At 44.8% G+C, this 17,540-nt stretch overlaps 1 protein-coding gene across 1 annotated transcript in view; it reads right to left on the bottom strand.

The window, feature by feature from the left end:
• PKD1 (polycystin 1, transient receptor potential channel interacting) overlaps window positions 1–17,540 on the bottom strand; it is a 125,551-nt gene that overhangs the window by 49,161 nt on the left and 58,850 nt on the right. Inside the window, 5 exon segments of the mRNA XM_070760895.1 lie at window positions 60–659; window positions 2,858–3,002; window positions 4,270–4,422; window positions 6,784–6,943; window positions 16,294–16,510. Of these exon segments, the coding sequence (XP_070616996.1) occupies window positions 60–659; window positions 2,858–3,002; window positions 4,270–4,422; window positions 6,784–6,943; window positions 16,294–16,510 (1,275 nt within the window).

Below are 17,540 nucleotides of genomic sequence, written 5' to 3'. Positions count from 1 at the left end.
GGCTGCTAATTCCGAGAGGCCAAGAAATACACAGGGGTGTGTCTCAATCGGGCCCCTACCTGTGACGATGCTGAAGGTGATCTGGAAATACAGCCCGGCTTCCGTGTTGCTGTTCTCCATGGAGACCACCACATGCACCGAGTTCTTCTCCTCCACCACCACTGTGCCCACGGTGATGTTCTTAGGCCCAGAATCCACAACCGTCACGGCGATGGCCTTTTCCAGCTCCAGGCTACCCACCGCTATTTCTGTGCCGTTGCTGCTCTGAAACTCCATGGAGGCCACTTCGGAGGAGACGCTGCGGTTGGTGATGTAGCCGAAGGGGAAGGGGTTGTAGTCAACATGGAAGATGACCTGGACGACGTCCGTCAGGTCAGAGAAGGTCTCTCGGAAGGCCCGGGGGATGGAGAACTGGCAGCTCGGGGTGTCCCCATAGCAGAGCAGCGCCTGGGGGTCGGCTCGTTTGCCTCTGGCTGTGATGTTGCTCCCAGCCAGCTCCAGGGGCTCCTCATTGAGCACTCGGGACTTCATTAAGATGCGCATCAGGTCAGTGGACAAGGCGTAAGCTTTGGAAGCCACCTGCTCCCGATTCGGGGCGCTCGAGAGCTCCTGCCGCTCGGACTCCTGGGAAACAGCGTTGACCAGGTGGATTAAGTCCCCTGCAAAACAACCCACCAAAATCAGGACCAGAAGGCTTGCCGGCATACAAAATCCTCCACCCCCACCCCACTGAAACCACCGCCTGCCACGGCTGTTCCACCACTCGCTGGAGGGCTTGCAGGGGTGCTGCTGTCCCTACACGCTCAGGGTGTTCAAGGGGGAAAGTGTCGGCTTCGCTGTATTTCAACCTTCAACTGCGCTTCAGCTGTCATAAGTAATGGGGGGGTTGGGTCTGGGGGGGAGAAGTGGCTGGAGAGGTCGCAGTAAGTTTCGTTTCTTCTGGTGAAGGCCAGGGAAGATGAGATAAGGGGGTCCATTAGTGGCGTGCATTCCAAAAGCATGACACGCCAGTGAAGATGCATCCACCTGAGGAAGATAGGGATTGGTTGTCTTGCCACGTGGGACAATTGGGGTTACTTTGATATGGGCAACTATCGTGCCTTTTTCCTAAGACTTTGCTTCTGATGCATTCACTTCTGATTTCAGTAAAGTAAACTTTGAAGTTCAAAATGTACTCCGAGTTTTACTTTTCTTAAATACTGAGTGGAGTCATCCTGACAGAAAGCATTTTGGAAATTCCCTGATGTTTCCCTGTAACTTGCGATCTAGTTAAGGCACGGTCATGGATGACGTCACACCAAACGGCTCAGCCATGGAGAAATACAGTTAGCTGAGGAAGCAAGTTGTTGCCACAGTTATGCTCATTTTTGCTTGACTTTGCCAGGCAGCGTGATCCATGTTTTTTTTTTACATGTTTTTTCCCTGATTTTTAAATATTTTAATACAGTTTGGTTTATTCCTTTTTTTTCACGAATTCCCTAATAATGACATGACTTCCCTGTTTTCCAGGTTTGATCAAAACATTTCAATATGTGAGAGGGTTAAACAAGGTTCAGGAGGGAAGTGTTTTTAATAGGAAAGTGAACACAAGAACAAGAGGGCACAATCTGAAGTTAGTTGGAGGAAAGATCAGAAACAACGTGAGAAAATATTATCTGACTAAAAGAGGAGTAGATGCTTGGAACAAATTTCCAGCAGACATGGTTGGTAAATCCACAGTAACTGAATTTTAAACATGCCTGGGATAAACATAGATGCATCTTAAGATAAAATACAGGAAATAGTATAAGGGCAGACTAGATGGACCAGGAGGTCTTTTTCTGCCATCAATCTTCTATGCTTCTATGCTGGACACTGGATCCGAAGAGGAGGATGCACCAAATTCTTTACCTCTACAGCCATGATGGTGTAATCCCAGTACCACCTGTTTCTTTTGTCACAATCCTGATCAACCTCTGAGAACAACCTCTCGACCTCTGGTCTCACTTTCAGCCAAGAAGAACCACAACAGCTCTTGGCATTTTGTCATCGCACAGACTCACATTTTTGACACACCAAAACAGTCAGGAATACGAAGGCAATTATAGCTATGGAAATGCAGATCGTCTCTCCATAGGCCCAAGTTTCCTTTCAGCGCCAGGAAGCTGGCTGTTCTCCAGGGCAGGGGTCTCCAACCTTGGCAACTTGTAAGACTTTGGGACTTCAACTCCCAGAATTCCTCAGCCAGCAAAGAATGGAAATTGAAGTCCACAAGTCTTAAAGTTGCCAAACTTGGTGACCCCTGCCTCCAGGGTATCTAAACAATTGCTCTCTTTCTCCATTTTGCTCATATACATAAAACAAACCCATATAATTAATTTGTGGACATTTTCATTTTTCTCTTGGCACGCATGTCCTTGCAATGACTAGGAAACAGTGACGTCCTCCAGAGAAAGAAGCAGGGGATCAAAATGACAAGATGGCGGCCACAATCACATGACCCGACCTGCAGACGCCATCTTGTTCTTTTGCCTGCACTACAGAGGCCTCTCCCCAGTACCAGGTACTCAACTCCCCATGCTGAAGGAGAGCTGTGTTGGCGATGTAGCCAAACCCTGCTCCCTAAGCCAGAGATTGATGCCAACCACAGATGACCCATCCAGGTCCACCTCAATTGGGCTGAACTTCCATCGCTGTTTCCCTACTTTGTAAACGGTTCTGTTCCCCCCAGGACTCTCTCACCCCACCCATCTCTGGCTTCAAAAGGCACCCCCTTCCTTTTGCTCTGAAGTTTGGAGAAGCAACCAAACCGTGTATTTTGGGACGCCTGGCCAGCATCCCTTCTGGGGCCAGCCCCATCTTCCTCTGGGGGGCTCACCCATAATATCGAGGATGTTGTCAGCAATGGCTTTGGGGGTCATGGTCCCTTGCAGGGTCTCTCCTTGAAGAATGGTCATCATTGTTTCAAGCTTCCTCAACGTTTTCGTCAGGCAAGACCGACAGACAAATTCCTTACTGGCCACCTGCAAATCCAAAGAACAGTGGAATCAAGTCAGGACACCAAGTTTCTGATCCTCATGGTGGTTGAGTGCCTTCATCACTAGACCAAACTGGCTCTGGTTTATAATATGTTTATGTTCATTTAGAAAAGATAAGGAAGGAAGATAACAAAAAAAAAATAGGAGGCAGGAATGAATGCTAAGGAGGAGATCACCTAAGACAGAGACCAGGAACAATGGCCCCATTCATCCAAACTCCCAGGAATTCTGGGAGTTGAAGTCCATAAGTCACAGTCAAGTTTCCTAGTGTGACTGTTGTATGAATTGTTAATTTAAGTTTTAAAATTAGAATTTTTTAATGATTGTTTATGTTATTAATTGGATTGTTTTTCTACTGTTTTATTATGTGCTGTGAGCCGTCCTGAGTCCTCGGAGAGGGGCAGCATACAAATCCAATTAAATGAATGAATGAATGAATGAATGAATGAATGAATGAATGAATGAATGAATGAATGAGCCATCGTTCCCCACCTCTGACTGAAGACTTTCTGCCCGCTCTCTGTTTCTACTCTCAGTCCATTTTAAACCAGAGAAGCTCACGGCCGCCCTTCCCATGTGATTTACAACATACATTCACAACATTGGACCAGATTACTTGTGGGACCGCCTTCTGCTGTATGAGACCCAGTGACCGGTTAGATCCCACAGAGTCGGCCTTCTCCAAGTCCCATCAACTCGACAATATCGCTTGGCGGGGCCTAGGGGAAGAGCCTTCTCTGTGAGTGCCCCGGCCCTCTGGAATTAGCTCCCCCCAAGAGATTCGCATCCCCCCCCCCTTCTTGCCTTCAATAAGAGTCTTAAGACTCATTTATGCTGCCAGGCTTGGGGCAATTAGATCTCAAGCCCCCTGGCTGATGAATGTCATGTGTGATTGTTGCTGGAATGGGTAAGATTTATTTTAATTAAATTGGGGGTTTTATATTAGCTTATTTAGTTTAATTAATTAGATTTAAGTATTGTATATCATTGTTTCTTTTATATGTTGTAAGCTGCCTGGAGTCTTCAGAGAGGGGCAGCATAAGAAAGAAAGAAAGAAAGAAAGAAGGGAGGGAGGGAGGGAGGGAGGAAGGAAAGAAAGAAAGAAAGAGGGAGGGAAAGAGAGAGAGAGAAAGAAAGAAAGAAAGAAAGAAAGAAAGAAAGAAAGAAAGAAAGAGTGTGTGAAGCACATTTCAACCAGTCTAGGCACCCCCATCCATCCCAGCATTCTTCTCCCTGTGCCCAAAATGCCTACCATACACTGGGCCAGCGCGGCCACAATCTGTCGGATGTCATCCACCGTGTTGACATTCAAGGAGGTCAGAGTTTTGGTAACATTTTTCCGGATCCAGATCTGGAGGGGGATATCAGGCTCGGCTCCCAGCTTTGGATGCCCAGAAGATTCGTGCTTTGGGTGAGAGGACAGAAAATGAAAAGTCAGCTTCTATCCGACCTAGAGGGAGGGAGGGAGGCCAGGAAGCAGGCCTCCCAAGGAAGGCAGTTTGCAAGAAGAGAAGCTCAAAAGCCAGTTGGAGTTTTCCTTACAGGGTGGATGTGATTTAAATCAAGTCAATTCAAATGGTGATTTGAATGATATTTAAATCACGATTTAAATCACTAGTAAAAAGACTGGATTTAAATCATAAGTCTTAAAGAGCACCTGTCATCTCTGTCTCACAGCAGCTCCTCCTCTGACCTGCTGTTGACTCACCGACAGTCCCAATATTGTAGAATTATAGTCTCTTTTTAAAAAAAATATTTTTATTAAATTTTTATTACAACAAATAAAGAAACAAAAAGAAAACTTAAAAAAGAAGTGTCCAACACCAATAAACCCCACCACCATTTAGGGGGTTAAATTATTTCCAATAAATTTCAATTTCTTCCTTAGCTCCGGTTTACATTTCTTTCATACAAAAAGTGATTGGAATTTGTAGAATTATAGTCTCGTGTTACATAACTAAGCTCCATTTCATGCTGAGTGAACTAAATTATTAGGGTATCTGAAATATGCTGCTCAAAAAGTAAAGGGAACACTTAAACGACACAATAAAACTCCAAGTAAATCAAACTTCTGTGAAATCAAACTGTCCACTTAGGAAGCAACACTGACTGACAATCAATTTCATTTTGTTGTCAGCACATTCAACTTTGTACAGAACAAAGGATTCAATGATAATATTTCATTCATTCAGATCTGGGATGTCTCATTTGAGTGTTCCCTTTATTTTTTTGAGCAGTGTAGAAAACCTTTCGACAGTTTTTTTTACTTCAAAAGCATTTTATTAAAATAAATTCGATAAAAGTTTTTTAAAATCTGATCTAAATGGGAAAAGAAAATCCAATTTAAATTTTTTTAAAAATTCAGGTTTCTTTTATTTTTTTATGTTTTCGATTATCTGTTTTTTAATCAACCCTGCACCAAACAGACTGAAGGCAAGGCCGTTTGAGGTTTCTTTCTCATGCCCCCCCCCCGCCTTTCCCAGCATTGATTTGTCCTGTATTTTCCCCTAATGGTTCCTGAATATGTTCACCAAAGCAACCTTTGTTACAGATAGTTCTCCACTTACAACGGTTCATTTAGTCCAGTGATGGCGAACCTTTTTTGGTTCTTGTGCCAAAAGGATGTGTGTGCGTGGGGTAGCACACACGCACTTGCCCACATCTATTCCCTTTTAAAAATTAATATTGATTGTTTCCTGATTGCTTATTTGAATTCTACGACAATCATTAAGTGTGGTGCCTCATGATTCTTGACAAATTTTTCTTTTATGTACACTGAGAGCATCTGCACCAAAGACAAATTCCTTGTGTGTCAAATCACACTTGACCAATAAAGAATTCATTCTTTCTTTCTTTCTTTCTTTCTATCTATCTATCTATCTATCTATCTATCTATCTACACGGGATTGGCAAAAAAATGGAAACACCTGACTTTTTGGCATCATAATGTTTGAACATGTTCGAATCAATCAAAACATGACATATTTTAATGTTTTTTTTTTTAAAAAATCTGTTATTTCATATGTTTTTTTAAACTACCTTTTTTAACACAAATTTAAGGAAATTGGTTATAACCTACTAGAAATGGCAGACCTCTCAGACTTTCAAAGAGGCCAAATTGTTGATGCTCGAATGGCAGGCGCTAGTGTAACAGAAAGTGCCTGAATGTTTGGCATTTCAAGAGGTCATGTCTCAAAAGTCATGACTGCTTTTGAAAGAGAAGGGAAAACGTCCTCAGCCAAGCACAGGTCTGGTCGAAAGTCGAAGTTGTCTGAGAGAGACCATCGGACTCTAAAGCAAATTGTTAGAGCGGATCGCAAGACCGCAGCTCCTAAAATCACTGCAGAGCTCAATAGACACGTACAGAACCCAATTTCCACAAAAACTGTTCAAAGGGAGCTTCACAAATCCGGATTCCTAATCTGGATTTTCAAGGTGTTTCCATTTTTTTGTCCACCCCCTGTATCTATCTAAGACAGTGTTTCCCAACCTTGGCAACTTGAAGATATTTGGACTTCAACTCCCAGAATTCCCCAGCCAGCAAATGCTGTCTGGGGAATTCTGGGAGTTGAAGTCCAGATATCTTCAGGTTGCCAAGGTTGGGAAACACTGACATAAGAGACCTAAGCATGTCTCCCTTCTATTACTTCTGTTTGTCTTTCCAAGACAGTGAGATTTCCTGGCAAAGTATCAGGCAAGTTAATTTAACTTTTAACTTCACAACACTGACAAAAGACACCCACATCCTCTCACCATAAGTTCATACCTCGTTTAAGATGGTGATGAGAGCCAGCGAATATTCAATAACAGGTTGGGGGTCACTCTGCTTAACCAGGCCTTGCAGTATCACCTCCGTCTTGTTGTAAAGCCACTGTGGAAGACTGGAGAATCCCTCTGGCGCCCTGGGCAAGGTGATGACCATATGCCTGGACAGAAAAACAGCAATGATGATCACATAAAATGTTCTGCACCTGATTAATTATCCATGTTCCTAATATGGAGTGTTTTCTATGTGCAAGGAGGATGCTTGCGTTTTAAAGATGAGAGAGCATTAAAACAACCGACTGGCAAGGATACAGTACAGTTTAGCAAAAAAGGATATGGCTCAAGTGAAGGTTATAATTGCTAGAATGTTGACAAGAGTCTCACTTCCCCTAATCTGGCATCAGTTTCACCAGAGGTCAAAATTTTCTCTACTGGTTCTGTGAGCGTGGCTTGGTGGGCGTAGCTTGGTGGGCATGGCTGGGGAAGGATACGGCAAAATCCCCATTCCTGGGGGAAGGAAACTACAAAATGTTCATTCCTACTGCCAGCCAGAGGTGGTATTTGCCTGTTCTCCAAACTATTCAAAATTTCTGCTACCGGTTTTCCAGAACCTCTAAAAACATTTTGACTTTGTGTCCTTTGTGCCCTTGCAGAGTAGTGCCGAGGATTTTAACGCGTTTTTCGCTGATAAAATCGCTCGGATCCGAGCGGACCTCGACTCCATTTGTACCAATGGACCGGGAGTCACTGCCCACAGTCACTCATGCCCTCATCACCTCCAGGCTCGACTACTGTAACGCTCTCTACATGGGGCCATAGTTCCCTCTAAGCTGAGCAGTGAGCAATGGCTCACTTAAAAATCATCATCAACTCAGAGTTTTTCAAACCTGCCCAGAAGCCGAGAGGGAAAGAGTGCCGCCCAGTCCCGAAGGGACTGCCGCTCAGACACTATACTTTTCCGCCCACCCCCCCAAAAAATTAGAGGGAACACTGCATGGGGCTACCTTTGAAAAGTGTTCAGAAACTTCAGATCGTGCAGAATGCAGCTGCGAGAGCTATCATGGGCTTTCCCAAATATGCCCATGTTACACCAACACTCCGCAGTCTGCATTGGTTGCCGATCAGTTTCCGGTCACAATTCAAAGTGTTGGTTATGACCTTTAAAGCCCTTCATGACACCGGACCAGATTATCTCTGGGACTGCCTTCTGCTGCGCGAATCCCAGCGACCAGTTAGGTCCCACAGAGTGGGTCTTCTCCGGGTCCCGTCAACTAAACAATGCTGCTTGGCGGGACCCAGGGGAAGAGCCTTCTCTGTGGCGGCCCCGGCCCTCTGGAACCAACTCCCCCCAGAGATTAGAATTGCCCCCACCCTCCTTGCCTTTCGCAAGCTACTTAAAACCCACCTCTGCCGTCAGGCATGGGGGAACTGAGATACTCTTTCCCCCTAGGCCTTTACAATTTTATGCATGGTATGTCTGTATGTATGTTTGGCTTTTATATTAATGGGTTTTTAATCGTTTTTACTATTGGATTATTTTGTATACTGTTTTGTTATTGTTGTTAGCTGCCCCGAGTCTCCGGAGAGGGGCGGCATACAAATCCAATAAATCAAATCAAATAAAATCAGAATGGTCAAACATCTGGCAACTCCAAATCTCAACCAACATATGTTCTATCCTACACACTGGCAAAAAGAATCAGAACATCAAATACAAGCTGAATAGACAAGACCTTGGAATATTCATATCAAATGACCTACGCCCACTGCAACAACATCGCCAAAAAGGCTTCAAGAGTTGTTAACCTAATCTTACATACACCTCAGGCTTGCTGGATATACGTCCACATACCTAGATATCCGAATTAATCAGTTCCCCAAACCCTATCTAGAGAGGATGTGTTTCCACAATGACATTGGAATTACCAGCCAGAAATGGTCTGCATTCCAGAAGTTCAAGTCCAGCTCTCTGAGACTGGATGAGCTCCTGCCACTTGCTCCCTGGCTGCTGCCCGCCCAGCAATTCGAAAGCAGGAAATATTGCAAGTAGATAAATGGGTACCACTTTGTTGGGCTAAACCTAGTTGTTTGCAGAGTGGAAGTGGATGCTGGACTTGGCCGGATGCAAGGCAACGCCACGCAATGCAAACATGAGACGAGGTGAGATGAGACCAGGGGAGAATAATAACAATAGCATTTAGACTTACGGTATATACTGCTTCATAGTGTTTTTACAGCCCCCAAAAGCGAGCAACTCAAGAGCCACTGGTCAATTGGTGTAAGCTAGTTTGCTCCATGGATAGGCACCCAAGCACCAAACAGAATGAACTGGCAATTCATTCCATGAATTCATCATGTCTAGCATTTGTACATTTCTCTGACATTGTATGTCCTACACTAAATACCGTATTTTTCAGAGTATAAGACCCATCTTTTTCCTCCCTAAAAGAGGCTGAAAATTCAGATGCATCTAAAACTCTGAATGTAGCTTTTTTTAAGCTTTTTTCCCTAGCCCTAACTGGGTACTAACGATCTTCCCAGCTCTTATCTTATCTTATCTTATCTATCCATCCATCCATCTATTTATTTATTCGATTTTTATGCTGCCCTTCTCCTTAGACTCATGGCGGCTTACAACATGTTAGCAATAGCACTTTTTTTAAACAGAGCCAGCCTATTGCCCCCACAATCCGGGCCCTCATTTTACCCACCTCAGAAGGATGGAAGGCTGAGTCAATCTTGAGCCGGTGATGAGATTTGAACCGCTGACCTACAGATCTACAGTCAGCTTCAGTGCCCTACAATACAGCACTCTACCTGCTGCGCCACCCCGGCTCTTGCAGGTTCTTTCCTTGTTACTCTTTGCAAAGAATGTTTTCCAAGCCCTAAGTCTTTGCAGGGTATTTTTCACTGCTCTAACTTACTCCAAATGTTTCTTTCCAGCCCTAACCAGGTGCTAACGATGTTCCCAGCTCTTACTGGCTTGCAAGCTCTTTCATTATTACTCTCTGCAAAAGAGGTTTTCCAAGCCCTAAGTCTTTGTAGCTTTTTTCATTGCTCTACTTGTTAGCCAGATATTAATGACTTTCCCAGCTCTTACTGGCTTGCAAGCTCTTTCATTGTTACTCTCTCTGAATAAGGCTTTTTAAAAGCCCTAACCAGGGGATAAAAAAATGTGCTGAAGCTGACCAGACTAAGGATGCTGGCCAGCTGAATATCTGGTAAGCAGATTCTTTTCCCTATTTTCCTCTCCAAAAACTAAGGTGTGTCTTATACTCTGAAAAGTAGGGTAAATAAATAACTGATCTAGCAATTGCTCTGAGAAAAATGCAGACCAAGAGATGCTGAGAAGGCATGTGCCAAGCAGCAGACGGGAACGTCTTAGAGGATAAATGATTCTAGGAGCCGCATTCCCATTTGTCTTCGGCTGCAACGCATTCATCACCACACAGCTCTCCTTAGCAACTCGGACAGGACACCAGATTGTTTCTTGAAAACAAATACACCAAACTGCACCTTTGTCACTGATTTATAACCACAGAATGTATTGATTTCCTTGGCTAACCAAAGTGGCACTTTGTATCAAAAGAGCAGTGCATCAAGATGAACGAGAAACGGTTCTTCCTTGGCTTCCAACTTTGGCTCATGGATCACAATGGCAATCTAGGTGACAGCAAGGTGATGGGGGATCTTCCTCCTGGGTAAGAAACAGTTTGAAGGAGACAAGCGGACCACCCAGTAAACAGGGATCTTCTGAGTTCATTATACATAGCCAGCAAATGCCAGCAAGAAAGAAACATAGAAGATTGACTCCCTAAAGCTCATAGGTAAGAAAGTGAGGACAAATAACGGAAAATATTTCTTCACCCAGAGGGTCCTTGGTTTATGGAATTCACTTCCAGAAGAGGTCATGACAGCTGTCAGCCTTGAAAGCTTCAAGGCAGGATTAGACAGATTCAGGGATACCAAGTGTATCATAGGTGGTTATTGAAACGGATGTCCATGTGCTGCCTCTATGTTGGTTGAGGCAGGCAGGATTCCCTTGAGTACCATTTGTTGGGGGTCAGGGGAAAGGGAGGGTTTTGCCTTCTCTTTCTGGTCAAGACTCCCATGGACAATTGGTGGACCACTGTGTGACACAGAATGCTGGACTTGATGGGCTTTGGCCTGATTCAGCAGGGCTCTACTTAGCTTCTTATGTTCTTATGCCGCATGAGTCCCAACAACTGGTCAGGTCCCACAGAGTTGGCCTTCTCCAGGTCCCATCAACTAGACCAGTGTTTCCGAACCTTGGCAGCTTGAAGATATTTGGACTTCAACTCCCAGAATTCCCCAGCCAGTGAATGCTGGCTGGGGAATTCTGGGAGTTGAAATCCAGATATCTTTAAGTTGCCAAGGTTCGGAAACACTGAACTAGACAATGTCACTTGGCAGGGCCTAGGGGAAGAGCCTTCTTTGTGGGAGCCCTGGCCCTCTGGAATCAGCTCCCCCTGTGTAGCCGACCGATGTAGCATGCATGTTAGGATAGTATCTGTACTTCTAGCATAATATGCCTTGCTCATTTTTTATTCCATTATAGCCAGGACAGGACTACACGTATTTCACATAGTCTGCACTTCTGGTGGAAATCTACTAAAGGAAATAGCTGGCCATAAAACGGGTGTTGCCACCCTCCTCCCACCTTCCATAAGAGTTTAAAGACTCACTTATGCCGCCAAGCTTGGGGTCATTACTCTACCCCATGGCCAGTGAATATATAGTAAGCTTGCTGAATGAGATGTGTGCATGTTAATAGGCTCTTTAGTTTCTTTTTTAAATGTAACTCTTAATTTTAACTTATTTTTTTCTCGATGTATACTGTTTTTTATGTGTTGTGAGTCACCCTGAGTCTTCGGAGAGGGGTGGCAAAAAATTTAATAAATAAATAATGTCTGGGGGGAGTGTTAATTTATATTGTTTTACTCTGAATGGCTCTTTCATGTTAGGATTTTTAAATTTTATATTGTTTTGTCTTGTACGCTACCCTGAGTCCACTGGAGAAGGGCGGCCTATAAATGTAAACAGACAGACAAACAAACAAATAGACCCTGCCAGAGCTGCCCATCTGTGGTTAGGTTTGCACAAAACCTACATTAAAGAAAAAGAGATGCACCGGGATAATGCAACCATTGCAACAAGTAAGGCAGCATTTCTCAGCCGGTGTAAGTTATGCTGACAAAGCACATTTGCTCTGTCTCTTAACGTTATGCATAATTTACTCTTACTTAGGCGGAGAAAAAAAAACGGAATACTTTTTCTAATCTCAGACTCTGGAAATGTTATCATCATTAACCCTACTTCTGAAATTTTAGCAGGCACTACAGTGATCCCTCGATTTTCGCGATCTCGATTATCGCGAAACGCTATACCACGGTTTTTAAAAAAATATTAATTAAAAAATACTCCACGGTTTTTCCCACCCGATGACGTCACTCTCTTCCTTCCTTTCTCATCTTTCTTTCTCTCTCTCTTTCTCTATCTTGCTTCTTCCTCTCTCACACTCTCTTCCTCCACTCTCTTCCTCCCTCTCTCATCTCTTTCTTTCCTTCTCTCTCTTTCTCTATCTCTCCCCCTCTTACTCTCGAGCGGCGGGCGGCGGGCGGGCGAGCGGCGGGCGGGCAGCAGCGAGGAGCCGAAGATCGGGGTTTCCCCTTTGCGTGGGCGGTGGGGAAGACCCAGGGGTTTCTTCGGCCGCCCAGCAGCTGATCTGCTCGGCAGCGCTGCTGCAGGAGGACCCGTGTCCGAAAGCCGGTGAGAGGGGTGGATCGGGCGGGCGAGCGGCCGGCGGGCGGTAGCGGCGAGGGCGCCGGACGAGCTGGGGGGGCGGGGGCAGCCGACATTCAAAGCAATCTTTGTCGGCTTCCGCACTTTCATCGCTCCCCGGCTCCACCATCTGCGCATGCGCGCCCATGGAAAAAAAAGGGCACGCATGCGCAGATGGTGTTTTTACTTCCGCACCACTATACTGCGGAAAATTGATTATCGCGAGAGGTCTTGGAACGTAACCCTCGCGATAATCGAGGAATCACTGTAGATGCAAATATCGGAAATCTAGTGACTAGCATCGTAGCTTGCAAATTACAGTTGCTAGTTTGCCTCTACTTAAAAGAAAGAATCTGGAACAGCTTAAACGTTTCAAATATATGTTTATAAAGAAGGGGCCTCTTATCATAGGTGTTGGTTATATAAAAAATTCAAACGCACTGGAAAGGAAAAGACAGCATTATTCAAGGAAAAAAAATTAAAAAAAATTTAAATTGAAGCTGTTTTTCTTCTATTAGGAATCTTTCCAAAACAAACAAATAAAAATGTCACAGTTGTGCTGATAGCTGCAAGGACAATTTTGGCCCAATGTTGGAAAAAAGATACTTTGCTGACAGAATCAGGCTGGAAACTGAAGTTAGGGAATATGCAGGGGTGGCAAAATTTATAATACTGTACTTTGTATATCCAGAACAGAAGCTGGGCTGAATTTAAGCAAAATTGGCTTCCCTCCCAGCAACATAACATAGGGAAACTTAGATTCTTAGAATATGTTTTTAAAGGGGAAATATTTGATATAAAGGAAATAACCAGAAACTAATATTTATATATATTTATATATGATAGAATCACAAATTGGGTGTAACAGGAAGGAATGCGGAACTTATTACTGCTTTTATTGATTGTTTTAAGTATTTTTTAACTTATATTTTCTTTTCTAAGAATGTGCCATTTTTTTAGATAAATATATCACCATTCACATCATACCACATCATCACATCAATTACCACGTTTTAGAATGTTGCAGTGATTACACTCACTTTTCAAGATGATATGATCATATTAGTTTTATATACAGTGATCCCTCGATTTTCGCGATCTCGTTCTTCGCGAAACGCTATATCGCGATTTTTCCCACCCGATGACGTCACTCTCTTCCTTCCTTTCTCATCTTTCTTTCTCTCTCTCTTTCTCTATCTTGCTTCTTCCTCTCTCACACTCTCTTCCTCCCTATCTCATCTCTTTCTTTCCTTCTCTCTCTTTCTGTATCTCTCCCCCTCTTGCTGGCGGGCGGCGGGCGGGCGGGGGGCAGACGGCGGGCGGGGCGAGCGGGGGCATCAGCGAGGAAGACCCAGGGAAGGTTCCTTCGGCCGCCCAGCAGCTGATCTGCTCGGCAGCGCAGCGAGGAGCCGAATCGGGGTTTCCCCTTTGCATGGGCGGCGGGGAAACCCCGATCTTCGTCTGCTCGCTGCTGCTGCGCTGCCGAGCAGATCAGCTGCTGGGCGGCCGCAGCAGCAGCGAGCAGACGAAGATTGGGGTTTCCCCGCCGCCCACGCAAAGGGGAAACCCCGATTCGGCTCCTCGCTGCGCTGCCGAGCAGATCAGCTGCTGGGCGGCCGAAGGAACCTTCCCTGGGTCTTCCCCGCCGCCCACGCAAACTCCACCATCTGCACATGCGCGGCCATGAAAAAAAGGGCGCGCATGCGCAGATGGTGTTTTTACTTCCGCAACCCTACATCGCGAAAAATCGATTATCGCAAGGGGTCTTGGAACGGAACCCTCGCGATAATCGAGGGATCACTGTATATTCAATTAATTACTTAGCCAATGAGATAAGGAATTCTAAATTTGGTAACAATTGTAAATACTCTACTTATTACTTCGTTACTTCATTTTCCTTTTATGTTGTCTTTTATTTTGTTATTCAAAGGTTTTAAACCAGAGGTAAATGAATATGTGTGCACTTTTATAAGCACTTGGTGGGAGGCCACCAGGAAATTCTAGGGCTGCAGGAACTCTCCCCACCCCCAGGGTTTTGCCAGGGAGACTAAATAGGTCTGTCCATAAGACCCTCAAAAGCCACATTTACCTGCATTTCCAGGATGAGTTTCCAAGACCAGACTGAACAGGGAATGAATCCTCCCCAAAAATCCTTTGTCCTGTATTTCTCATGCCCCTTGCAGTCTTTTCAGGGTTTGATTCTGTCAATCATGAGCCAGAATATATGGGCCCAGGAGAGAACCCCTGAAGGTCTGTCTGTCTGTCTGTCTGTCTGTCTGTCTGTCTGTCTGTCTGTCTGTCTTTCTTTCTTTCTTTCTTTCTTTCTTTCTTTCTTTTCGTAAACTTTTGAAAACCCATCTATGTCGTCAGGCATGGAAGAATTGATATATCCTTAGATGTCTTGACGTTATGTATGGTGTGTTTGGGTTGTATGATTATTTTTTAATAATTGTTTTAGTATTGGATTTGTTCATGATGTTTACTTGTGATCTGCTCTGAGTCCTTGGGGAGGGGCGGCATACAAATCTAATAAATTATTATTAATTAAATCTAATAAAGTATTATTAATTATTTTCTTTCTTTCTTTCTTTCTTTCTTTCTTTCTTTCTTTCTTTCTTTCTTTCTTTCTTTCTTTCTGTATGCCGCCCACTCCAATAGGACTCAGGGTGGCTAACAGTAATTATAAGTACTAAAAACAATAAAAAACACAACTATGATAAAACAGCAATATAAAAATACGTAAAGGCCTAAAAACCATACATGCACGCAATAATTCTTAATTCCAGGCCGGTCGGAAATGTCAGGTCTTATCAGCTTTCCGGAAGACCGATAGGGTGGAGATAGCATTCCCTCTATGAGCCGAGGTGGCACAGCGGGTAGAGTGCGGTACTGCAGGCCACCAAAGCTGACTGCTAGATCTGCAGGTCAGCGGTTCAAATCTCATCACTGGCTCAAGGTTGACTCAGCCTTCCATCCTTCCGAGGTGGGTAAAATGAGGACCTGGATTGTGGGGGCAATAGGCTGGCTCTGTTTTTTAAAAGTGCTATTGCTAACATGCTGTATACCGCCCTGAGTCTAAAAAGAAGGGCGGCATAAAAAATTGGATGGATGGATGGATGATGGATGGATGGACGGACGGACAGCAGATAGATAGATAGATAGATAGATAGATAGATAGATAGATAGATAGATAGATAGATAGATAGATAGATAGATAGATAGATAGTACGGATCCCTTGCCTGGCACTGGGGCAGGGCAGAAGAGCGAGAGAGGGAGGGAGGGAGGGAGGGAGGGAGAGAGAGAGAGAGAGAGAAAGAGACAGGAGGGGAGGGAGGGAGGGAGGGAGAGAGAGAGAGAGAAAGAGAGAGAGCACCCTGATCCAAGGGCTGAATGCAACCCCCTCTATGGTTCTGCGATTTCTCTTAAAAGTTTGCCACTGATGCAAACACCTTGCCAGCCTTCCTTCCCAAAGGCGAGGGGGATATGCAAATGAAGGACCTCCTTGAGATGTGACCCACCCCTCTCAAAAAACCGCAGCGGTGGTCCACTGTGCAATTCACCCACATCTGGATTGATCTTCAAAACAGCAGCGAGGGAGCAAAATGAGGATTGACCAGCTTTTACAAAACTCCAGGCAAGAGTTTACGGCACTGAGCGGCGTTCGCCCGCGCCTGCTCCTTTGGCTTTGGAAAAGGGAAAGAAATGTACCTGCTTATGGCCACCACGGTTGCTCCCAGTTGGTCCTGTACAAGCACCGAGACAACCACGAGGTAGCCCCGCTCTCGGAAGCCGGGGGGCAGGAAGGCCGCGTGGGCAGGGTGGCTTCCTTTGTACACCAAGAATTCATCGCAGTGACCAGGACGGCAACGAGTGGCCATGAGGATGTACACCAAAGGTGGGTCTTCTCCCACTGAATCTCTCCAGCCTGCAGCCAAATGGTGCATTGTTAGTACTGTGTACATAACTAGTTGGGTCTGGCAATATATAAAACAAACCAACAATGTATGCTTACATGTAATAGAACATTATTGCTTTAAAGCCCTTCATGGCATCGGGCCAGAATATCTCCGAGACCGCCTTCTGCCACACGAATCCCAGCGACCGGTTAGGTCCCACAGCGTTGGCCTTCTCCGGGTCCCATCGACTAAACAATGTCAGCTGGCGGGACCCAGGGTAAAAGCCTTCTCTGTGGCAGCCCCGACCCTCTGGAACCAGCTCCTCCCGGAGATTAGAATTGCCCCCACCCTCCTTGTCTTTCGTAAACTTCTTATAACCCACCTCTGCCGCCAGGCATGGGGGAACTGAGACATCTCCCCCGGGCCTATACAGTTTATGCATGGTATGTTTGTGTGTATGTTTTCTTTTTAATAAGGGGTTTTTAATGACTTTAAATTATTAGATTTGTTATATATTGTGTTATTATTGTTGTGAGCCGCTCCGAGTCTATGGAGAGGGGCGGCATACAAATCTAATAAATTGAATTGAATTTAAGAGCTAGTGTTACGGATTGCCACAAGAGGGAGCTAGAAGTGTGATTCACTCTCTCGGTTACTCTCTGCTATTTCTATTTTGTCTTTGTGACTATGCTGTAGTAGGAACTGTGTGTTCAAATGATGGTTTATGTATATGTAAGCTAAGCATGTAAGGCTTATAGTTTTGTATATATATATATCAACTGATTTAATTGTGTATGACTAGGACTATTCTTGACTAAGATATTTGCCAAAGTAAATACTGTTTTATATACTTAATGTATCTGGATTAATGCTGGGGAAGGGCAGGGAGAAGCCTCCGTGGGGCCTCTCTAAGAATCTCCCGGGAGGAAACAGGGCCGGAAAAGGCGGGGAGAAGCGTCCGTGGGGCCTCTCTAGGAATCTCCTGGGAGGAAACAGGGCCTCCACCTTCCCTGTGGTTTCCCCAATCGCACGCATTATTTGCTTTTACATTGATTCCTA

The sequence above is a fragment of the Erythrolamprus reginae genome, chromosome 9 (assembly GCF_031021105.1).
Source record: "Erythrolamprus reginae isolate rEryReg1 chromosome 9, rEryReg1.hap1, whole genome shotgun sequence".
In the NCBI taxonomy this organism is placed as follows: Eukaryota; Metazoa; Chordata; class Lepidosauria; order Squamata; family Dipsadidae; genus Erythrolamprus; species Erythrolamprus reginae.
This window is presented reverse-complemented; position numbering and strand designations above follow the sequence as displayed.